Source organism: Podarcis filfolensis, assembly GCF_964270895.1.
Source record: "Podarcis filfolensis genome assembly, chromosome: 1".
Taxonomy (NCBI): domain Eukaryota; kingdom Metazoa; phylum Chordata; class Lepidosauria; order Squamata; family Lacertidae; genus Podarcis; species Podarcis filfolensis.
In genome coordinates, this window is record NC_139604.1 from 3,731,441 (window position 1) to 3,757,007 (window position 25,567).

Consider the following 25,567-nt stretch of genomic DNA (forward strand, 5'->3'; position numbering starts at 1 on the left):
CATGATCTGAGAAGCCAGTTTCTGGGCTTTTGTTCATAGCCCCCTCCTTCCTGCACCAGAGAAAAGGCTGCACTTTTCTAGGAGAAAATAAGTGATGGCAGAGGGCTGCTCCAAATCTGGTCTGCACCCATTCATACATTATGGAAATAATCAAGTCTGCCCATTCAAATTAGCTATAAAAGTGACAACATAAAAACCTATCTTAAGCTTTAGCAAGGAAAATTAAAATGTTTGTGCATGTTCAAATAAAATAAATAAATAAATAAATGAAAATATGTTTCTGGCCATGGCCTTCATAGTTAATATGAACACACAGAAAATTACTGTGTGGTAGATGGCACTTTAAATTCCAAACATTACACTCTAATGTAACTCTCTTAAAAACTTTCCTATCACAGTGGTACCTCGGGTTAAGTACTTAATTCGTTCCGGAGCTCCGTTCTTAACCTGAAACTGTTCTTAACCTGAAGCACCACTTTTAGCTAATGGGGCCTCCTGCTGCTACCGTGCTGCCGGAGCACGATTTCTGTTCTCATCCTGAAGCAAAGTTCTTAACCTGAAGCACTATTTCTGGGTTAGCGGAGTCTGTAACCTGAAGCGTATGTAACCTGAAGCGTACGTAACCCAAGGTATCACTGTATACGTAAATATGTTTGACAATTAACTTGTGTTTAAATTAGGGCTGCCATAGCTTGAAGAGCGAAAAAAAGGACAACCCCTGCTGTTGCCAGTCCAAGCTGGGGAAAGAGGCACATGGGCGCACAGGGCTGTCGCCGCACCTGTGTGCCTCTTTCCCCAGCTCGGGCTGGCAGTGGCCACGGCATACAGAGCAGCCCGCGCCCAAACCTGAGCTGCCGACACCAGAGCCACCCACACCCAAGCCTGCACCTGACTCCGAGCCTGCACCACCCAAGCCAAAAAGCCAATTAAATATATTTTAAAAACCCAGACAACCCTGGAAATTTACTTTAAAATGTAAAAATCTCCTTGGATGGGCACGTTGGCCCACTAAAGAGGACATATCTGGGATTTCCCAGACGTATGGCAACCCTAGCTAAAATTGTAGCGCAAAGGAACAGCAGAAGTGGCAGGGAAGTACCATTTTTGCGGAGAGGTGGTGGAAGTAGAAGCTAACATACTATGTGGAATATTGAGGGGGATCCGCACCCTCCTTGAAAAATTTTTGGGGAAGCCCTCAGCCCACTGTCCTCCCCCATGGCACCCCTGGTTAGGAACTAGGGGATTTTTCCCCAATGCATTTTCCAAAATTTAATACATACATTTTTCAATTCTCTTCATCTCATTTCTCCAGACTTCCCTATCCATCCCTCTATGGCTTTCTGCTTGGTCCTTGTTACACTTCATATCCATTTGATTCTATCCTAAGTGTTATTTACTGCTGCTCACGTATCTACCCCTACTTGGATATTTTTTCCTGGCTGTTGTACCTCTTTAAATATTCTCCAAACTATTTCCACTTTTGCCTCACCAATCTCTCATCATGATTCCTTATCATTAGGATTTAACATTCCACCCAGTGTAGTACTGCAAAAGAAGGTCTGGTCATAAAACATTACAGTCAAACATGATTTGAACTGCCACAGAGACACTGCATGGAAGGGACAAATATAGCAGGAGGAAGAGGGTCTAATCTGGGGTGTGCTTCAAGGTTTTGCAGCTTGCCTATGGAATGACCCCCCCCCGCCACCCTCCCCCTGTTATTTTGTTGGGACATCGCAACAAATTTAGCCTTTTTTTCTTTAAATGCAAAAGCTATGATGTTGTCTCTTTTATCTTTTTTAACATTACAGTGTAATGTACCACCCAGCAGCTGGAAAACAGGCACAATTAGCAGACAGAAGTATTGTTAGCAGTTTCACAAGCAGCAACCGCAGGATTCTAGTGGGAGGGAAAGGGAAGATGAGCAGAACAGAGCTGACAGACACACCAAAGGCAAATGTGCATTCCATTCATAGAGATCACATGCTCAATGCACAGCACAAGTGACATGAACTGCAACAAGAAGATGTTTCTAAGATGTAACAGAACATGGTCAACATATGTGACATATGAAACAGATTCTACACAAAGGGAGAGCAAGAACCAACCCTGTAGCTTCTGGCTTCACTGTACAACAAGGAGGGCTGAGAACGACAAGGAACACAATCTGTTTTTAATGCACTTAGAAAATGAAGGGAGAAGGGAAATCTACTGCTTGTTCGCTGTGGAATTCCTTGTGCTGCTGTCAGTTACTACAATATATATGCTGTAGTGCAAGGTAAATCAGAATATGGCAGAGGTTGCCATTTCTGCTTAAATGGTCAAAAAGTCAAAGCCAAGTAAGAGTTAGATGGCAAGGTGAGCAAACATATGCATATTACATACAGGAAGGGAGGATACTATTGCAAAAGCAAAACACAATAATTGGGATGCGGACATTAATCACAGAGCATGAATTAAAACATCTAGGTACAAGAGACAAAAACAGCTACGATACTCCGGCTTCCGTCTCAGCTACAATACTGTAATGGCAAAGGAAGCTACCTTGACAACAAACATAAGAGGTAAACACATCAACTTATTGGGACGCAGCTTTAAAAAATAATGGAACATTTATAAGTAATGCAAATCTATATTTCTGGAGGGAGAAAAAGCACACTGAACTATTAAGAAAGTAGACGGTCAAAACTAGCTATAAACCACCATGCAAAAGTAGCTAAATTCGAAAACTGGAGGAGACATTTTGGTAGAAGGCAAACATGTAGAAGTATCTCATAGCACATACAAAATTGTAGGTGCAGGGACACACACACACACACACACACACACACACTAACACACTACATGCAGGAAGGAAAAAACTAGAACTCTGACCAGGAAAAATACATGTTAGTTTCTGCATGCAAATTAGGCAAATTCAACCCCAGTGAAGGCTGTAAGGCTTTTAAATCAGTGATTTCTTTTTTTTGGGGGGGGGTAATTGCAGGAATTATTAAATCTATTCTATACACTGTACAATCTATTTTTTACTGATAAAATGCAGGTACAATTAAAACATTTATCTCTTAATTCCCTCAGTGGCTTTCAGAATTGCTAAGGCAAATATGATGAGATCAAAAGGATGACTAAATGATTAAAAATGAATAAATGGTTCAGGACAGAGGTAGGACAGAGTCTTATGCTGTCTGGAAACCAGCATTATATTTTACCTTTTTCAAGCAGAAGTGGAAATAAAGGTTTAAAAGGAAAACCAAGACGGCAGAGGGCCTTCTTGGTAGGGGCACCCTCCCCTGTGAAATGCCCTCTTGTCAGATGTCAGTGAGATAAAGAATTACACAACTTTTAGAAGACATCTGAAGGCAGTCCTGTATCAGGAGCTTTTTAATGCTTGATGTTTTTTATTATGTTTTAGATATGCTGTAAGCAACCCAGAATGACTGGGGAAACCCAGCCAGATGGGCAGGGTATAAATATAATAATAATACAACTAACCTTGAGAATATTAGATGGAGGTAAACAAAAGTATATGGAATCACTCATTTATTATAGCCTCTTAAATTAACAAGCTGAGGTTATATGCCCAGGGGTAACTCAAATGTTCAACAAAAATGGCAGGGAGAAAAACTGACAGACCCGGTTTCCATTTTGGGAAGAAGGTTGGGATTTGGAAGGAAAACCACTGCAAGGAAGACTAAGGTCAGAGTAGCAGGAAGCCTGAATAAATATAACAAGTTTTAAAAACAAGAATGAAAAAGATGTCATTTATTCCAAATCAGAGTCCTCAGTGAATATACTATCTGCTGTACCCAGACTATGGCATCAGAAAGCATTTTGAATACCATGTTGCCCATAACAATATTCTTGTGGAGTAAATAACTATCATTCTGTAAGGATAAGGCGGTGTCTATTTCAGAAAAGAAAGATGCCTATATTTTAAATGCTGTTCCATGTAAAAGAATAACAAAAGTTTTTATCTACTCTAGTTTTCAGTACGGGGAACACCTATAATTTACTTTATTATCCTCTCTCTTTGAGCTCTTTGAGCACCTAGTTCATTTCAAGATGCAATTCTGAAACAAAGAACGCAGGAAGATATATAAACAATATTCAACTATTGCTTATTAGCAAGTTATTTCTATTTAGACAAAAAGCATGCAACCATAAGTTCAGTAATATAGGCATTATGGGTACTCACCAACTTTCCTCTAAAAAATAGTCTTGCCTTTTCCAGGCATTGAGTCGTTCCTATCTTTCTAGCTATGAAACAGAACTAGACTGGTAAGAAAAGAGGCTTGCCTCCACTACCTGAACACTCCTTTAAGTAGGTAGGACAAACCAGAATATTAGGATGAGTGACACACCCATTGCAGCTGAGAGAAGAAAAGTCATCCCAGCCTTGTTTGAAGAGTACACATCCATCTTTTCTTAGTTTTATTTTGGGAAGCAATATGCCAATGGCAGAATGGATCTCAAAAGGTTCAGTAGTCAGAATAAACACTGAATTAATTGGCAAACCTCCAAAGATATAATATATTCACTTTGGCCTATAAAGCATTCTTGTTTCTCCCATTATTCCATAGAAACAATGGTATTAACCCTTTCTGTTTTATAGAAAGGAAACCCTGATCACACCCAATGGTGGATTCATTGATATGAAAAGTTTATACTTGCTTGATATAAGGCAGTCTTCCCCAAACTGGCACCCTTCAGATGTTTTGGACTAAAGCTCCCATCAGCCCCAGTCAACATAACCAACGGTCAAGGATGACTGGAGGGGGAGACCTCCAGGTTGGGGAAGGTTGGTGCAAGAGGTGTAAGTCAATTAAGGGGTCATTGTTCAGAACTAATTTCCTGAAATACTATTTCCTATACATTCCTTCAGAACAATCTTCCGAGAGTGGAAAGGGTACAAATTCATTTATTTAAACTAAACTTTTCCCCAAATTAGGTCTATTTCATTTTGAGATTCCTGCATTGCAGGGGCTTGAATTAGAAAGCCCTTAGGGTCCCTTCCAACTCTCTGGTTCTGTGATTCATATAGCAACTTGGTTTCCCTTTTCTGATTCTTGGTTATATTATTATTCCATATTTGAATCAAATACAGCAATTCTAAGATTGCTACAGCTATTATTATCTGTATCATGTATACGTGTACTTGGCCTAGTTGGAGATGCTTCAATAAACAGTCTTCTTCCACATCATATTACAGTAACTCTGGTAGGGCTAGTCGACAAAACTGGATGTGACCCATCACACATCTTAAAAGGCTTGGTGATTTTATGGCAGAGAACAGTATTAAACATTCCACCATCGTTTATCTCAACTTTAAAGATGAAACAAATTTTATCTTTTCCCCCAGGAGCGTGTACCTGATCACTTGATGCCAACAGGTTTCTCGCCCATAAGTAGCAGTAGCAGTAGTAGTAGTAGTAGTAGTAGTAGTAATAATAATAATAATAATAATAATAATAATAATAATAATAATAATAATAATAATTTATTTATACTCCACCCAATGAGTGGCTAACTTAAAGTATTTTTAATATACTGTGTTGGCAAGAAGGCTCTCATGAAGGACGGGCGGGGGGGGGGGGGCGGAACCATCTTGTCTTCACGTGTGACTTCTCTGTATGGTACTTTTCTTCCACACTGTAGAATTGCTCCTACTAAGCTAGAATAATTTTTATGCAATATTGCATAAAATAATGAGTGACGCCAACAGGCCAACAATGAGTGACGCAAGATTGTCAAAGCTTGTTTTGCTTCTACAAAACCAGCCCAACTACACTGCGCATTCCAGTTGAAGTATACACCTTCTTACAGTCAGAGTCATCACATTAACAATTTCAGTGCTTCCTTAAATATTGTTGGTTGTGTGTAAAACAGATTTATAATCGTCTCCTCTTTGAACCAGCATCAAAGATTATTACTTACTACTAATCACATCTTACATTTGTTTGGCTGGATTCTGAATTCATTTGCGCTCTTCGAAGTATTATGATTCCCCCATAGCTATTTTTTTGCTTTGTTTGATCTTACTTTTTCATTCTTTTTTGTCCTCGGGGTATATAGACCTACCCAACTTGGTTGACTGCTTCATGCAACTGACAAAGTGGGGTTTGAGAAATGGAAGCTTTTGCCACCATACATCTGTTGTACAAGCTAACAAGACTTCATTGTTTTTGCATATTCTTAGCACAAGTTATCACCAAAGAATAAGGCTGGGTACATTAAGAAGCCTGCCTAATTATTGCTTTCATAACAAACAAATTGTAAGAATTAAAAAATCTACTAACCCTACTAGATTTTCTACTCTGGGATGAACCATACATATCTTCTTCGTAACCATTTGTCTGTCATAAGAGGGAAGGGGAGGGAGAGACAGAGAGAAAGGAGTGAAAAGAACTAAAACAGCCATATGAAATTCATTTTGAAGTAGCATGATAGAATTTGTCTATAAGAACACTAAACCAAACTTGAGAAGGAAGACAGATCCAGCCTAGGCTACCAGAAATTCAGAGTCACACCTCATAGGAAGACGCTAAAAACAACAACAGTTTCTCATAATTCCTGTAAATCGGATAATTCTTTAGTTATGCATCTATTTTAACAAAGGCAATATAATATAAAAGAATACAGAAAATTATTAATTTCATGTTGTTGCTTACTAGGGAGAATAGATTGCCTGGAAAGAGTGAAGCAAGCAGAACACATGCATCTTTATTCACTGTTACAGACTTTGACATCATCTATTCAGTATCCCTCTAATAAACCAATTGTGTGACCATAATTCAATGTGCCCACCACAATTGTAGTAAACCCTTCTTATTTGATCATAGTTATTACCATTGGTAATAAACCTCTATATGAACTATGAGTTTGTTACAAACTATGAACATTGCACAAAATGATTTGGTCATATACACTAATTACATTTTATCTTGCCCTTCCTCCAAGGAGTTCAGGGTATTATACAAAGAGATAGTGACTGAATAAAAGTCACACACACAAAAAAATCCTTCCAGTAGCACCTTAGAGACCAACTAAGTTTGTTATTGTTAATGGTATGAGCTTTCGTGTGCATGCACACTTCTTCAGATACACGAAAGCTCATACCAATAACAAATTTAGTTGGTCTCTAAGGTGCTACCGGAAGGATTTTTTTTTATTTTGCTTCGACTACGGGAGAACAACATGGCTACCTACCTGTAACAAAAAGTCACCTGGTAAGCATTATAGCTGAGTCGACATTTGAACACAGGTCTTCCTAATCTTAGGACAAGCACTGACTGCATGAGGTCTTTGGAAGGGGACTTTTTCAAATTTAAACTACAATGGAGGCCCAAGATATATATTGTTCTAACAGAAAGTGATGTTTTTGAAGGAAGTACATTTATCATTCATTTGGAATATATTAATATATATTAAATAATGATTCGATCAGATATACTGCTACACCATTTTCAGTATAAAATGTCAGTTTGCATTTCTTAGTACAGAAAGTATTGATCTGATATGTAGAGATCTTTCCTATTCTCATTAATTCAAGAGGGTTCTGGAAGCTTCTCTGCGTAACAGAAACAAGCAGAAGCTTCCTGGTGTTTGGGTTCTTCCTTCAGAGAAGCTGAGTACAGCTGGTTTAAATTGGGTCTCTTATCTCTTTCTGCCAAGGTCATGCTGACTATAAAAGTAAGGCCAGAAGGAGCCTGGGCTTCACTTTCTCTAGCTATCTATCTCCCTTCTGGTGTTCTGTACACAGTATGCTTAGTGTTAAGGTTTAGACTTATTATAAGTTATTGTAAGTTTCAGTTAAGTCTGCTGCAACTGGATTTCTTATGGACAGTGCCAGTCCTGAATGTATTGGATTTGTGACCATTATGTTAATTTGCATTCAGCAGCAGTAAAGCTCTGTGGATGAAATTCAATTGCCTCTGGTCTATTCTTTGGGAATCCTGCAACGTGTTAAAGTTTTTACTCTGCTAACTATACGTTGGAATCTGCTCTGGATCAATATTGAGCAGAATTCAATGACATTTTTTTTTAAAAAAAAGATTATTAGTATAGTTTTATTTTCACTAGCTTCATATAGAGTCGTGACCATTTTCTGAGATTATCCATGTCAGAACTCTGGCAAATGTATTCACTTTTAAGTAGACAGTGATAATCTGCTATAAGCATAAAACAGAAATAAGTTTAATTGGTGTATGAAATGGAGAATTGACCAGGCTTTATTTGCAGAACTAAAGCCAACATGGCGGGGTGGTTAAGCATTAAGTGTCATTCCTGGAGTAGGAAAGGCCACATGCAAATCCCCACAGAGCTATTAGATTCATGGGGTGACCTTGAGCCAGTTAGTCTGTCCGCCTTGCCTTCTTCTCAGTGCTGTCGTGATGATAAAATACAGTGGGGAGGAAATCTATGTATACTGCCCAGAGCTCCTGGGTGGGGGGGGGGGGAGGTGGAACAGAACTAGAACAGAGATGGAAAAATACTTTCTGCAGTTAGCCTGCACTGGTTAAAATATTGTAAATGATTTCTCTGCCCTTGCACAGCAGCCTGCCTTTGCACCCAGAGTACTGTACTCAGAAAACCTACAGAGGCCTGGAACAAAGAGGAAAAATGTGTCACATCAACTCTTCTCTGTGTCACAAAGGAAACCCAGCATTTGAGCAATGCCTTACAAATCTTGCTCCTTCTATCAGAAGATGAAATGAGCATCACCACCAACACACAAGCCCTCCCCCACCCAATGAAGTAGCAATTGCAGTGGCTAATCAGAGAAGAATGTAAGTGACAGTACTTCTAATCGTATAATCATTACCTAGCTAGGGCCCTGCTGTGCTGCAAGAAGGGAAGAAACTACTCAGCGGAGTGGGTGAAAAGCTATGCTCACTTCTCCATTCCTTAGCAGTTGCACTAAGGGGTAAGTAGTCACCCATGTTACTCGTGTTACCATTCTGCGAAACATGGGGACCTTTCAAAGCAAAATGCCAATAGATGACCACTTCTACTCAGGTATACATCCTATTAAATTCAAGGGGTCTTACCCCCAGGTGTATGACAACAGCCTATTCTTCCTCCAAGCTGACAATAATATATTATAACGTGAGTTGCTCTTCTCTCTCCCCATCGTCTAACAATATGGCGCCACATTTTTCCTCTCAGATTATTATGGAAATACATGTTTTGAAAATAACGCATTTCCCCAGAAACACAATGTTATTCACATATCTATAGCACAAACATACTGCTAATATCACTTGTAAAATGCAGTCGTTTTTCAATCTCTCTTTTCACCTTCCATATGTTCTCAGGGGAAGATAGAACCTTTGAATACATACTGTTTTGAAGTTCATCCTTTTGGTCCTCTCTGTCTCTAATCCAGTCTGAAGCAAGAGGAAGAATGCAGAATGAAAAGGCTTTCAATTCCCACTTCTCTCATATCCACAAATGAAATAGAAATTTGGCTCTTAGTGAAATCTTAGCATTTATGAATGCATGTACATGCTCAAAGGATTCAGGAACAATGTCACTGAGAAGATCTGCCCTTTTGCAAAACACAGGAATGCTCTTAAAAACCAGCTGATAAGAGTTCTATTATACTTGCCTACAAGGTTAATCAAACTATCTGACCAAACCACTGCAGCTAGGAAGTAAGCACAATGTCACAGTTCTCACGCTGCAACCACTGGCAGAGGAAGAGGAGAGCAGAGGGAGCGCACTGGCCCCAGCAGCACGATCCTGGTGGGGTGCCATCGTGGCTGCCCCCCCCCGCCCACGCTGGGTACCACGCCCCTGCGGATGGCACACCATACCCCTGGGACGCGCGCCAGCCCTGCCCCCGCCTACTCTCCGTGCCCCCCGCCCCCCAATGCTGGAGGATGAAGCTCCACCACTGGCTGCAGCAGCACAATGAATCAAGTCTGGGTTGACAACAGGAGTTACGGGGAAAGGAACCCCTGAGTGACGTATGTGGCCAAGTTGACTGCAAGTTACTAATCGCTACTTCAGCATGATTGCAACTTTAAGCTCCAAAGATCTGTGCTACTTCAATCTCAGCTGAATGCAAAATTTGAAATCTGTCATTATCCCAGCCATTAGAATCTCATCACATCTGATGACTCTCAAAATCAGGTTTTGATTCAAATTCAAACATCTGTTTGAGATTAATAATTTCAGAGAAGACTTGGGAGTTGAAACATCATTCATCTAATTTAATTACAAGCCATGCTATTTGGATAATTTTGTAAGGAAAATGAAAAAGTCCAACAACTTAATGCTGACAGTCTCTCTTGCTATGTAAAAGTTCCAGGCTAAAATACGGGTGGGGAATCACCCCCTATAAACACAAACGTTTGAAATTTAAATTAAAAGCTATGCATTTTTTATTCACTGTAACATCAGGCAGATACAAATAATAATAGAAAAGGTGTCAGGTTTCCTAATAACGTTATACAGTGGAACCTTGGGTTGCGGACGTAATCCATGATGGAGGCACGTCCGCAACCCACAGTGTTCGTAACCTTCAGCACAGCCTTTGTGCATGCGCGTGACGCGATTTAGCACTTCTGCGCATGCGCAAGCGGTGAAACCCGGAAGTAACCCGAGGTACCACTGTAATCAACCAGGGAAAAAGCTGATTGTACAATAAGAGTTGCTATATAAATGGTGCAAAATATAGGCTGTTACACATGCATAAGATCACATTGAAATATAATTCCCCGCCATACTTAAGAGAGCCCAGCAGGCCTGTGTGACTCTCACTGATGCTTACTTTAATACAGGCTCAAGCAGACAAAAAATTCACAGCTTAGAATAAGGAAAGCTGGGAGACAGTGGGAAAAAGGCAATTATCAAACATCTAGGAATGGAAGAACAGAACCACCCATCTTAAGCAAATGCAGGAGACAATTCTGGCAATGTTTAGTCACTTAGTACTAACCCTTAGGCTTCCGCGGCTGCCCACAGACATGCGCTCATCTTCATCTGAAGCCTACAGGGAAGCAAGTAAAGAGGATACCAGACAACCATTTAAAAAAGATGGAAATGCAACACTGAGTCAAAAATCCAGGGAGAAGTTTTAATGATGAAATACAAGAAAAGGTACCAAAACACTACACAGCCTAACGTATATATGAAACATTTAGCAGGGAGGGAAAAACCCCCAGCAAAATGAAATCCAAAAAAGGAGAAATGTCTAAAGCATTATTAGCTTTCTACGTTCCTTGTAGCTATCTGAAAACATTTCCGTTTATGTGCAGGAGATACATAGAAGTTAATCTATTTCTTTATTTATTTATTCATTAAATTTATATACTGCCCTTCATCTGAAGATCTCAGGGCAGTTTGCTTGATAAAAATACAGGATAAAAGAAGAAAATAAAGTTAGAACAAAAACCAATCAAAACAAAACAACCGCTCCCCCAAAAAACCCACACATTTAAAATGCCATAGAATATTAATCAGCCAGAGGCTGGTTATAGAGAAATGTTTTTGCCTGCCAGCTAAAGATGTATAATGAAGGCACAGACAAACCTCCCTGGGGAGAGCATTCCACAATTAGGGAGCCACTGCAGAAAAGGCCTGTTCTCATGTTGCCCCCCTCCGGACCTCTCATGGAGGAGGCACATGAAGAAGGGCCTCAAATGAGGATTTTAGGATCTGGGTCAGTTCATATGAAGAGCGACGGTACTTTAATGTACTAAGCCATTTAATGCTTTATAGTTCAAAACCAGCACTTTTAATTGGACCCAGAAACTAATTGGCAGCCAGTGCAGTCTGGCCAGGATCAGTGTAATATGCTCAAACCATCTTGCCCTGATGAGCAACCTGGCTGCTGAATTCTGCATCAGGTGAAGTTTCTAAACCATATTCACTGAAGAATCTTCAGAGGCAGACCTATGTATAACATGTTGCAGTAATCTAACCTAGAGGTTACCAGAACAGACAACAGAAGTTAGGCTATCCCTGGTGCAGCTAGACCACCAGCCGAAGCCGATGGAATGCACTCTGCGCCACTGAGGCCACCTGAGCATAGGCGCCAACTCTGAGGGGACCTGGGTTCTGGGGCACCCACAAAATTGTTACTGTGAGTGCCCAGCCGGTCAACCCAATGTGGTGCGCATGCATGACCTCACACAGCGTGCTGAGGCCCAACGTGGCCTGTTGCACCCTCCAAAAGCTCATTGCAGCTGCTGGAGGGTCCAATGGGGCCTGTTGCACCATGCGACGTCATGCGTGTGACGTGTGTGATGGTGTGTGCATGTGCACACTGGGCACCCACAATGTGGGGTGGAACCCAGTGTGCCTGCACCTGATCCTCAAGCAACAGCAAAGGATTCAGGAGTACCTCCAAGCTACTGGTATTATTAAGCACATTTAAGATCCATGCAGACATAACAGTGGTTAAAATGAAGAACAGAGGGAACATGTATATGAAAGAGAAATGGTGATCCCATGATCCCTGTGGATGATCCCATCCTGCTCCCAATTCATTCAATTAAAAAATAATCAATGTGGGGTTTTGTTTCAGCTAAATTTGCAGAGGTGCTCCATAAATCTCCACAAAGAAGATTAATTTTAGTCATTAACTTTTATTCATTACTTTTAAAATGAAAGTTCTAGCACAAAGTGCAAACAATACTGACCGAGGCATTTCTTCTGGATTTACGGGTGTAACGCTCACTATCTTCCTACCAAGGCAGAAGGAAAGACAGAAGATAAAATGTAAGGGAGAAGCATGCATACAGAACTTTGAAAGAAAAATGTTAGGGTCAAGAACTCAGCAAGATTGCACCTGATGATGAAAAATGGTACTCAAAGATAATTCAGAGAAAATAGCAATAGGTATTTCACCATATCTGAAATCCATTGTTGTTCCAGACTTAGAAATCTATTGTGTATATGAAATTTCATGATATAATTATTCCTTTTGCAAACCCACTTCTATTCCTTAATATGCAACTGTGAGCTAAAGAATTCTACAAGCACACATTCTAATTGTTCTGAGTTCACAGACTGAGAAGCTCGTTTTGGTACTTCTGTTTCCAATAGTCTACACATGTGGGGCACACTTTACCCTGTGCTGAGCTATAGTTATCTACATGGCCAGCAGTGATCAGCAGTGTTTAGGGGCCGGGCTAAAGCTCAGTGGCAGAGCATCCCTGGTCCTGGTTCAGTCGCCAAGTGGGACAAAGAAAGATTCCCAGGAGACTTGCTGCCAGTCAGTGCAAATAACGCTGAGCAGCGTGGACCAAAGGGAGCTTCTATATAGCCTCCTCACATTAAGCACATAGATGTCCCAGGAAGAAATGTACAAGGATGCTTGGGCAAAGTATCAACAATATGTTAACATTTCTCATACACCTCTCTTATTAATGTTTATGTTCATTAAGATGTTTCCTCAAACTACCACCATGCAATTGTACCCATTAGTCAATGGAGAGTAGTGGGAAACAGTGTGGGAGACTGATTAAAGTGCTTGAAATTAAAGCACCTCCTGCTCCTGTGCGCCTGAAGGATGCCTCATGCCTCTCCCCTTTCTCACATCTCTAACAGTGATTCCACTTCAGATAAATGGTTAGCACATATAAGTCTGTACATGGAAACTAGAGGCTAATTGACAGGTGTCAGCAACATTCTTCAGCAATATGACATGACATCCCAAAGAAATGCTTTGGATTTTAAAAATGGCAGGGTGGTTTCTGAGACTTAGTACACCATATCAGTCTTCCAATTCTGAAAAATGTTTTAACAACTAGAGTTCAGGAATGAAAACACATCTTCAGATAGAGAAAACAGTTATGCTACATAGTTTATTCAACATGATGGCCAGTTTTAGACAAATCTGGATTCTTAGACAAAGCCTACCATCCACTGCTCGATGTCGCCAAACTTTGTATCCAGACCATAATATTTCTATGAAAGAAAGAAGGTGGAAACTTAGATGAAAAAGTAAACTACACAAGTTTATAGGCATGCCTACACCAAAGATTTTGCTTTAGTCAATAAAATACATTGATTTGGTTTGACCAAACCATTACTATAGACTTGGAGCTCAACTTTGCTTGACATGGCTACAGTGTAGCTATACCAAGACTATGAAAGTCTCGAAAATTGGGCTTAATCTGCAAATAGCCACTGACATTAATACTCACTGCCTTCCAATTAAGGCAAGAGGGTGACATATTTCAAGGATCAAAAAACCTCAAACATAATCAGTGAAGTTCAGAGTAACATCGATCACACAAATCTAGCAACTAACCTAGAGGTCAAATAGCCACAGCCTCCTCTGTAGCATAGGCATGCCCTTTAAAACACATCTGTACAGGGGTGAGCAACTTATTCAGCATCAAGAGTCTCAAAGGAAATGCAGCATGAGCAGAAGGTCCACAGTTAATATGCACACTGCATTCTCCACCCCCATAGGCCACTGTGGTACTCAATCTTAGCCAGAGCCTTTAAAAGTATGAAAATGCTTCAGGGACCCAGAAACTGAGAAACATGCAGTGAACCTGTTTCTTCCACCAAGGTAGGATCAGCTCAAAGTATTCATTTACTTCTCTGATTCAAGAAAAAGTATACCATAAAGTGAGAACGATATCTGTGCGGTAAGTTTATCAAGCACATAAAAGAATAGGCACTGTAGAAATATAATTGCAATACAGAAAAATCCACACCCACAGACTGACAATCTAAATAAGGTAAGATACAAGGATAATAGAAAATGGAGTCAGAGGAATTAAAGAAAGGAGGAAGAAAAAGTCAGATGAGGGAGATGGAAACGTTTTGAGCAGTTTGAGAGGCAAAAAGAACATTCCAAATATCTAAGAGGGCAAAATGATAACAGTGGAGTGGTGCAGTTTAAAAAATGGATGCATGAGGAAAAAAATGAAGACAACAGGGTTTGGGTCAGAACCTGTAAAGCAAGAGAGGAGGGGGAGGATTACAGGAGGAGGATGGGAACAGTGAAGTCACAACATGTATTGTGAGTACTTTGCTTTCCACATTAAAGGGGGGCTTTAAAAGGAAATTATGGCAGTCTGGAGAGGCACAAGTCAGAAACATAATGCATCATTCTTTTTCTGCACATCTGAATCACCTCAGTCCAGAGGAAGACGATTTCAAGAAAGAGAGAAAGCAAATGAAGGGAAGGCGACTGCCCAATCTCCTTGATACCCCTCCCAGCACAAGAGAGCTCAGAAGTTGCATGTCCCCTCCCCTGCAAACAACACGTTGCCCACCCCTGCATGACAAGGGATCTCTGCAGCACCACACAGACAAAGGATCAAGCAAACGTGCTCATGCAAGACTGCAAGCCAGAGCGTCTCTTCTGAAGGCACTGAAGCATAAATTGCTTTCCACAAGGCAGCTTCTCTGTTCAGAATGGCAGCACTGTTTAAAGTCAGTCCAGCAATAATAGGTTGCTGAGCACTGTTAGAAGGGCATATTATTCCATAGAGAAAGAAGTGGAGAATGATGCAACAGGCCTGAATTTCTGACCCAGTTCAGTCAAGATTTATTATAAAGGAACATTTGAGCAAAAACAGTGGTTTCACACTTTGTTTGACTTAAGTTTCAGGGGCAGGAATGAAAGGTAAATTTATTCTATTGGGATTTTTACAAATTGAGGGAACCCTCTGCTAAAAAGTCCTCTCTCTTGAAGGTTGATGGGTGCCATGAATAACAACTGTCCTGTATTGTTAAGAGGAAGACAAGCAATGCTAGGCAGAGCGACAATGGTGCTCTAATATTTAATAGACAGCTGCAAAGAAGAGACACTTCCTGACACACCAACTCCAGTAGAGATATTAAAACAGTTACTTATCTCTTAAGTGGATAAGTCACTCCTATTTCTTCCTGACACACTATTTAACAAGAAGCTCGGCTTACTGAAATGTGTTATTATATGCTTTCTATTTAGCTATTAGAGTGTTGCAGACACCCTTAAAATGTATTTGTTTTTTTCAGCAACTGACCCCAGTTACTAATTTTATGCTTCTTACAAGGGTGAAATTTTACCCATTAATTGAAGTTCAAATTATGTAAAAATACTGAGTGAGGGCCAATGTAACATTAGCACAAGAAGATTGAGATTTAGCGTTATTTCACAAGCAGTTGCACTTGGGGCAGTAGTACACAAAGCTTAACTGTCACAGTGTATAAGAATAGCAGTTGCACTAGGAGCTATGCAACAACTTTCACAAATAGAAGACACCCACTGGATTTGGCTGTTACACTACACAAAATGGGTCCCACTAGCAGTATGCCTGTTGCACAAAATCAGTAAGCAGGGCCGACAGAATGCAGCCAATACTGAACAACCCATACTAACAATGTGCAAAACTTTTTATCCTATTCCTTTTATAGCGCCAGCCACCCCGTCCCCCATTCAGGGCGGTAGTGCCAGGAGGCGGGCGTGCAGCACTCGGTTCCAAATAGAAGCCGCACTTTAACTTTTCAGTCAGAATTTGGGGGGAAAGTACAGCTTATATTCGGGCCAATATGCTAAATCCCAATTGCAAACATTTCCTATAGTTCCATCCACATCAAGAGCGTAGTGAATCTGGTTAGCCCAGAAGGCAATAAGCCATACGTTTCTCTTGAATGTGAGGTATATGAGTTCAATGAAACCAATGTTCGAGACTCCCATTGTTCTAGGCGCATTTTGCGACTGCGAATTTCATTAGTGCAAGCAATTTCTGAGCTCTGGGCACAGTACTGCATCTAAGATTTCAGATTAAAACTGCCACTGGTGGAGTGGGAGGAGAAATTCCTGCCTGTTCGTCTTCCAAGAAATCACTTCAGGGTAAGGCAAGCTGATGGGTTCTGCCTCTCAGCTGGCCTTACAGAATAGCAGTGTTTTGAGCAACCCTCAAAACCCTAAGAAGTTTAAGGGGGTGGGCTGGGGAAGAAAGGCTTCATTTTTTGCAGTCTTCAGATGAAGGCTAGACCATGTGAAAAATGGACATAATATTTTAGCTGCAGTTCATTCATTTTCAGCTTTGTATTCTTGTTATTGCGCCCATAACCTAGGTTTAAGGTGCCATTTAGCTCCTAGCTTTCATATCTCAGTTTCTAACAGTGAATGAAACAAATTTATTTAAAAAGCAAGTGTTTCTGTGATGTCAGAGCAAGTGGTTTTGCACTAGTTTTCTTCTTTTTAAAACATTTACATGAACTCATAAGAGAATGTGCCACACATATTTCAACAACCCAATCAGTTTTAAAGGAAACACTTTCAAAGTAACTCTGCACAGAGGGGAGTTGTTAGTGGGGAAGGATATGATTGGTGACCATGGCATGAGCACCATCAATATGCCCCAATGACAACTATGGACACCTCTTTTGCAGCAGTGCTCACTACTGTATATTGCTGGAAGGGACTTCAGTGTCCTCCCAGCCCCAGGAACTGACGGAAGTCTTAGAGAAGTCTACAAACCTGGTTTGATAAGAGACAGAGCAATTAGCACACACAATGCAGGAAATAACAGCTCCAAGCCTCTGAAGAGGAATCTCCTTTAGTCCAAGCAGTCAAGCAACTTCAGCATTTTCAGAAGCTGCCTAATTTGCACTGCCATTCAAGAAGCATTAGTACGTACAGTCACTGAAGTGAAAACATGCAAAGAAAGAACAGAATGTTGCCCAAGCAAAAGGAGCCTGATTGTCAGAATCCTGGGAGACTCATTAGTAAATAGCAGCAGGTTTACCAATGAAGACAGTTTGTGATTTAGTCTTCTATGATAATAATTGCATATGCATATCTAGAAGTTTTACTGAAAACTTCAACATGGGCTGTCACACAAATATACACTACTAAAACTGTTAGGATCCACAAAGAGTATTTTAATTTTACTGTATATCAAAATCTGAAAGCTGTTTGTTGCCTGCAACAGCTATTCCAGTTTAACATTCTGCTGCTCTAGTCCAAGATTAAGTTATAACTCCAGCCATACACCATAGTTAAACACCCACTCCAATGTGGTACCTTTGAATTACCCACTATACGAGGCATCTTCCCATACGCAATTACTGGCTGAAAGCATGCCTTGTTTGGGAATGCAAAGTAATTATGGCTCTAAAAACAAATCCACATGGACCGGTGTGCTGGTGTTGTGTGGTAGGTGCTATTTCAGCATTTGAAGTCACAGCCATGCCGTCATTTTAGAGCCTAGTAAAAAATCACAGTTAAAAAGAGAAATTATTGTGAACAAATCCTGTGATATTTCACCTGATTAGTACTATATCAGTAAATTAGCTGTGGGAGAAGCTGTTATTTGAGCAACTCACAACGAGATCAAGTTTACTTTTAGTTGATGTTAATATAGTAGCAGAATTTTACATGTAGAAGCAAGAGAGTCTTAAAGATAAATTTCCAAGTAAATCCTGCTGCATACCTGACATATTTAAGTGGGTTTAATTCTCAAGTGCCATCAGGTTTCCTGATGCAAAAGGAAAAGTGCATGCAATCACACAAGAGGCTAAGCAAACCCTACCTTTTGAATTTGATAGATCTACATTGGCAAAGGAAAGGAAAGAAAGGAGAAAAATAAGGGCAATAGCTTTCAGTAGGTACAGTTCACAAAGAACTCTTCTTCCACATACACCCATATATGAGAATGCAGAAATAAACCACAGTTCAAGGCCAACTTTTTTTATTTATCAAGAATGCAAAATGTGCTTCAGCGGTGGAGGAAAATTTCACTGGATCCAATATTGTGGACAGAGATCCATATAAAACACAAATAATGACTCTTGGATTGTTAAAACCCAGCAGTGTGATAACTCTTCCAGTTCTTTAGACGCTGGCCTTGTAATTTAGGTAGGCACAGGACTCCAGAGTTGCATGGCTGTGCAGTTCTGGTAGACCAAGTAGAAGCTTCGGTAATAACATGAACACATAGTTTCCTACCCAACTTCCACTGCAACTTATTAATGTAGCCATATCATGAGAAGTATTATTACTTGGCTTCACATTATACTCAGACTTCAAGTTCACCAGAAAAGGCAATCAAAAATGTTGATTTTTAAAGCCTTACATACAGTGCTGGGGAGCAGAGGCACAGCATAAGCTCCCATAACAGAAGATAAACCACATATTTATACTGTAAAAAGTTCTTCACAATGAATACACATTGTTGATCCCCAACACAAATAATAATCAAGACTTTTAGACAATAATAGGGCATTTTTCTTTAACACACACAATAGAAGTTTTACTTCTGCAGAAGTTTCTAGCACAAGGGGGGACCCCACACTTCCTGCTTATCCAATTAGAATTACACAAAAGGAATTTTGCCAGTCCAAGCAAGCTCCCCTAGTTTCAGCATAAAGTATATCAAAAGCATACCAACCTTACCTCTGTGTAAATCATACTGTTGACTATATACCATGTCATACATATGTTGCATAATCACACTTTAAGCAGCCTGACCTTTCTACTTTAAATAGCAAACAATGGATCCTGACATTTCAAGAGTATCTTTATGGAAAATTACAAGCAAACATTTTAAGCAAAGTGTTGTAGCCCAGAGCTTGCAAGCTATTCCATAGCATTCAAAACAGAATACAATAATCACTCAGTCCTCTCTAAAAAGTCCTCTCTAGATTAATTACAGCAGTGAAGTTTGGACTTTTGGTGGCAGTCCTGTCCTGCAGGAGCTGATGGCACACAGCGCTATTCTCCGTAACCCTCAATCAAAAGAAGCTGTGCATGATCTGGACAGTTGCCCACATGCCCACCCCCAGGTCTCTCCAGTGACCATCGCTGCTCAGTTCTTCCCTCCTCAATAGGTGGTGGAGTGGGAATTTGGGGGGAGCCCAGCCAAGTGCTCAGTGCCATTGCCAAGGAGTAAAGGCTGGATTCTCATATTCTGTGCAGCAGCCAGTAGGCTCCAAATTGAGAGATTGCTTTCATAATTTTTGACCTGGCAATCTATCACAAACCAGGATGTGTGTTAGGGCTGGGCGATATATCATCCAAAACCAGTTTGAAGTCCATATCATGATATCATTATCATAATTTTTGACCTGACAATATATTGTGTATCATGATGTGTGTGCACATGGGCGCATGCTGTGCAAAAATCACGAGGCAGGAAAAACCATGAAGCCAGCCAGTGACTCTACATAGCTCCATCCCTATTTCAAACACTGTGATATAACAACATATTGTGATGTTTATCTGGTGATATATCACAGTGTTGAAAACCAGATATCGTCCAGCCCTAGCAGCCAGCTGGGCCAGAAGCATGCTCTGCACGCAAATGCTACTTTTTGTCCTGCCTAGTGCTGCTGCCCTCACAAAGTGGAAGTCACTCTTTGTGTGGCAACTGTCAGGACCAAAGCAGCATGAACACATCATGCAAAATGGCAGAGTTCTCTGAGACAGCAATGTTTCAACTGAAATGGCCAGCCCTGCTCCTTGATGAGCACAGAAAAGCTTTTTCAGTTCTAACCAGCTATTGGATATTTGTTGCTGTTGTTTCTTCAACTGCTGTGCAATCTTATCACAGGTGGAGGGGCGGGAACAAAAAGATCCTCCAAGGTTTTTCACAAAGGTAATTGGCAACTCTAGCCAATTAGATGGATGTTCTTCAATGTCTCCCCAATCTTGTACTGTAGATGACTGTTCTGTACACTTCCATAGCCAAGTCAGCATGTTATAGGGAAGAGCTTCCAGATGCTCAGAAGAAAGAAAATTGTACTCCTGCCCATTTTTGCCATCAACAATCGTATCTGCATGCCGTGTTAGGACCTGTGCAGACTTTCACAAAAACTGACATTGAGAACGGCCCCCCGAACTACTGATGGTCATATATATTGAAGTTGGGAAAGTGTCAGGCTTCAGGTTTTTATCGATAAACTCCCTTAACTCCTGCATTTCCCTGTCTGACATGGCATACAGCTTGCCCACTGGGAGCTGGGCCCCAGGGACTAGATTGATCTGGCAGTCAAAGGGTCTATGCGGTGGTAGTTTGTCTGCTTCCCTTTCGCTGAAGACATTGCTCAGGTCAGCGTATTGTTTGGGCACCTTTCCTTTGTCCGTTACTTCCGTTCCTGCTAGAAAGGCCTTTGCCCCTTCCGGAGCCTTGCCCTCTTTGCAATGTTCTAGGCAATGTGCTGACCCAAAGGAGACCACTCTCTGATGCCAGCCCACTAGCGGATCATGCAACGCTAGCCAGCTCATTCCCAAAATAATGGGAGCCCCTCCCAAGGTGGCCACATTGAACGCTATTCTTTCGGTGTGCCTGGCCACCCTCATTACCATTGGGACGGTCTGTAGGCTGACTTCTCGTCCCAACAGCTCTCTCCCATCGATCGTGGTCACCTGCAAGGGGTTGCTTAAAGGGATTGTCTGTATCTGGTGTTCAGCTGCAAACTCCTTACTCATAAAATTACAGGAGCTGCCTGAGTCCAATAGCGCCTTTATCTTTAAGGGATGTCCGTTTGGCAGCTCTAGCAACACCTCTATCACTAGGGCTGGTCTTGGAGGTTCCGGCGTGGGCACTTTTACTGCTCCTTGGCCTGGCTGCTGTGCCCTGATGGTGGCAGCCAGGCGTTGGCTTTTACTTGCTCCTGCCCTTCCTCCTCCTTTCCCCCAACAGCTCCCGCCATCCCTTGCCATTCCTTTCTTTGTGGACAGACTCTGGCAAAGTGACCTGGCTGCTGGCAGAGATAACATTTCTTGGGGCTCTTCCCCTCCTTCTTCCGCCCTTCACTGGGATTTGAAACTGCGCGCGCGCGCGCTGTTCCAACTTCCATCGGTTCTCCCGGCGGGAAAGTTGGCTCCGGAATCTCTGGAATGCGGAAATCCCTCCAACGCTCCCCTTTCCCTTCCCGCTTCTCCAAGGCTCTCGCCTCCTGGCGTGCTCCAATGGTCAGCGCCGATTTAGTCAGCTGGTCCATAGACTCCGCCCTGGGCGCCCGGGAAAGTTCGTCTTTCATAGCCGAAGAAAGTCCCTCTTCGAAAAGCATTTGAATGGGTTCCGCTGATAGATCCCACCCCAATTTGTGTATCAACATGGTAAACTCAGTCCAGTACTCACGGACAAATCGGCTCCCCTGTTTACAAGCCATCAACTGTCTGCGCACCACTCCCTGCTCAATGTCGCTGGAAAACATCAGGTCCATGGCGCAAAAAAACTTCTGTGCGTCCTTCAAGACTTCATTATTCCCTGCCATCGGGGTCTAACCCAGTCTCTCGCCCCCCCCTTCGAGATGGCCAACCACAAACGCCACTCGCGATTCCTCGTCGGGAAAGTCATCAAACTGCAGATTGAGAGCATACTGCATCTCTGTCCTAAAGGCTTGATAGTTCCTGGGATCCCCCCCAAACTTCTGCACCAATCCTGGCATCTTTCTTGCTAGTGGGGGGGCTTTTGCCTTTTCTGCATCCTGCGCCCTCCTCTCATCGAGCCTCGCCGTTTGCAGCGCTAGCTGGACCTCCAACACCCGGTACCTTTCTTCCAGGCTTGGACCCGCTCCAGCTCCTCCTGCTTCTCCGGTTCCGGCTGGGTTGCTCATGATGCCTCTCTGCACAAGCTGCTTTCAGAGACTGTCGGATTGCTGTGATGGGATGATGAGCTGCTTGTGCGTGAAGTTCCTAGTCCCTCAGTGTTTGGCTAAGTCCACAAACCACTGTCTGTAACGGAGCTCCATAAGCATGGCTCCGTCAGTCGCTGGCAGAATCCGACAGTGGGCGTTTGCGGAACTTCTTCCAGCATAAAAGCTCCTTAACGGAAACGCGCCTTCTGGACTCTCGACGCGACAGTTTCCGGCGAGGAGTGGGCGTCCCTATAGGAGGTCCTGAAACCTCCCCACTGTTATCGCTGGAGGTGTCTCTGAGCCATCCCTCCGACTCACTATCCCTTGGAGCTCCTTCTCTCCCCCTGCTGGTTCCCTCCTCAGCTGGCAAGTCTCTCCCAACCTCTGTGAGCCCCTTCCTCTCCAGTTCTGCCGATGGCAGTTCCCTGACAGTTATGTACTGAAAATCCACAGGGAGGGGGCCAAGGCCAACATCCCCATGTGATACCAGGGCTGTGCAAGGCCTGGGCACCTTTCTGTGTCACATCAGATGAGAGCTGTACGCCTTGTATCAAGAGTCAGAGATGCATTTTTGCTTTTTGCAGTTAATATAACATACACACGCTAGAAACTACTTGGTGATTTATAGACAAATACTCTTTATCCAGGCCACGTTTTAACCAGGCATTAATTAAAAGCAATACTGCGAACTCTGCTTAGAGGCATTTCCAGAATGCACAGTTTTAGTCACAAGTAACTATATTTCCTTGAATATCTTTCTACCATGCACTGCGGATTGATTGTTGCCTCTGGCAGAAACTTAAGAATTGCTATACTTGGTTTCACCCAAAAATGTAAGATTAAATGGGCCAGTTGTGAGATAGCCACTTGGATAATTGTCTGCTCAGAGGTTGGTCTGGTTCATACACAATGCTAAATCAATAAATTATAATTTAACACGAACAAGCATAATGCTGGTGCGCAGACTCATGCTGCACAAGGAAGAAACAAACCAGAGTCCTGGCTTAGTATTACATGTGAACCGGCACATGTTTTTTAAACTACCGTTTACTGTTGTATGTGAAACTGAACATTGTTACTCGTTGCAAGAACTACATCCACTTGGAAGAAGATATAGTTTTAGTGTTAATCCATCTAAGTTCTCAACACATGACTGGATGTTTTACCAACACCCATAGAGAGGCAAGAGTAGTCCCATTTACTGGTCAGGATGCAGTTAGGAATTGACAAAAGCAAACACCAGATTTCAGGACAGGACTCCAAAGGGTGTGTGGAATCTAGATGGACCTAGAGACAGCCGCACTTTCAGTAACTGCTCACTTAGGTCCCTTAGGAAGGAGGACACAGATCACTTAGAAAGCACAAGTAGGATGAATACTGCTGCCAGGGACTATGAGTTTGTTCTACTGCTGTTTAGGAAATCCTGTTACTCAGGACTAGCACAGCAGGTGGCTATAAATACCCTTGACAGATGTGTAAACCTTCTGGTGGAGTTTACAAAGGAGAATTCCACTCAGATAGAAGCAACTGTTGTAGAGGAAAGGCTATTTAGGCCAGTTACTATTACTATCTGAGACGGTAGTCTTAAAAGAGCATGCTTTCAAAATATTACCCATTGACTAAATACAAACTATGGACAGGACTATTGCGGCCACTGCCAGCATTGACCTAGAAGGGTGTGCCAATTCTGTGCACGAGCCCAACAGATGCTCCTTTTGCTTTTATTTCCCAAGCAAGCATGCACAAATTGATTCTGAATTCATCAAACACACAAAAGTAATAATAGCTCTCCAGCTGTCAAGCAGAAAGAGCTAGAACCATACTACTTTGAGGTTGCAAATGCTACTTTTATTTCATTTCAGTTGAGTGATGTGTGAGAAGGAAACAATACTCAGACCAAAGAAGGTACTTTCCTAGGTCCCTCCCCCACATCTTAAGGAACAGGGAATTCTGTATAGTTCAAAAGAAAAAATTGTGGCTCTTCTATTTTACATTATTACAAGAAGAACTGAGTAATGTATTTTATCTTTTGTGTAAGGGCTTTGGCTACACAAAATAAGTAAATAATATTCAAGAAGAACCATTAACACACATTTAATCTATTTTCCATTCATTAAACAAATTTATTACAATCACCACCAACTGTGGCTCCCAAAGGACCGTTTCTGCATTTCATTCAAAAGATTAAGAAGTAATTTTTGGGCTGCAGAGAAAAACAACTCAATCTCTTTAACATACCTCCTTTTGCTGCCTCTCCAGTTCCTTCATTCGGATTTCTCGTGCTTCAGCTCGAGCTGCACGCTTTGCTGCAAGCCTCGCTTCAGCCTACCATAAAGAAAAAAAAGAATAAAGCTATATTTCCACATAGTTTAAACTTGCAGAACATGCCTTAGCTGGAGGGGAAGTACATGTAGGCAGACAACAAGCTTTCACGCAAAATGCTCACCATTAGTCACTGGTAGTATTCAATACCTGCTTGTTCTGTCATCCAACAGAATACCTTTAGCCTGCTCCAAGGCAGGGATAGCCAAGGTGGTGCTCTCCAGATCAGGCATGACGGGAGCTGGAGTCCAGCATCATCTGGAGGACACCACACATTGACTATTACAGCTCCGAGGTTTGCATAAAAGTACTCCATATCATCAGTAACGCAAGGGCATTTCTAAAAGATGCAATGATTGGCCTTTAGCCTGACACGAGTCACTTGTAAATGCAAATACAAAATAGAAAGCAAAGGAGAACCATTTGGAAACTCAAATACATGCTCTAGCTAGCCGGTATAGGTTTTGCACTTTAATTACAGATATGAGAATAGTAACCACCCCCTACCTTCATCTTGTAAAAATAGCCAAAAGATGTTTTGTTTTGTGAACTCAAAATCTTGCTTATCATGTAGAGACAATTTAGTTGGTCCTAATAAAACAATACTGTTGCTGTTGGGTTTTTCTTTCTGATGAAACATTATGGTTATATATGAGTTTTGTCTATGAGGCATTTGACAAGATATTATTCCTTTGTACAT

The 25,567-nt window shown here is 41.7% G+C and overlaps 1 protein-coding gene across 33 annotated transcripts in view; it reads right to left on the bottom strand.

Moving 5' to 3' along the window:
- LRRFIP1 (LRR binding FLII interacting protein 1) overlaps window positions 1–25,567 on the bottom strand; it is a 105,485-nt gene that overhangs the window by 44,211 nt on the left and 35,707 nt on the right. For 7 of the 33 annotated variants that reach the window (XM_083626754.1, XM_083626750.1, XM_083626755.1 and 4 more), the window contains exons 2-9: window positions 24,784–24,870; window positions 18,495–18,512; window positions 13,870–13,917; window positions 12,648–12,692; window positions 10,943–10,993; window positions 9,342–9,386; window positions 6,297–6,353; window positions 3,634–3,714 (exon numbers count right to left, since the gene is read on the bottom strand). In XM_083626754.1, coding sequence (XP_083482880.1) covers window positions 3,634–3,714; window positions 6,297–6,353; window positions 9,342–9,386; window positions 10,943–10,993; window positions 12,648–12,692; window positions 13,870–13,917; window positions 18,495–18,512; window positions 24,784–24,870 — 432 coding nt within the window. The remainder of the gene's footprint in view (window positions 1–3,633; window positions 3,715–6,296; window positions 6,354–9,341; window positions 9,387–10,942; window positions 10,994–12,647; window positions 12,693–13,869; window positions 13,918–18,494; window positions 18,513–24,783; window positions 24,871–25,567) is intronic. The other 26 variants (XM_083626737.1, XM_083626733.1, XM_083626731.1 and 23 more) reach the window with 9 other exon arrangements.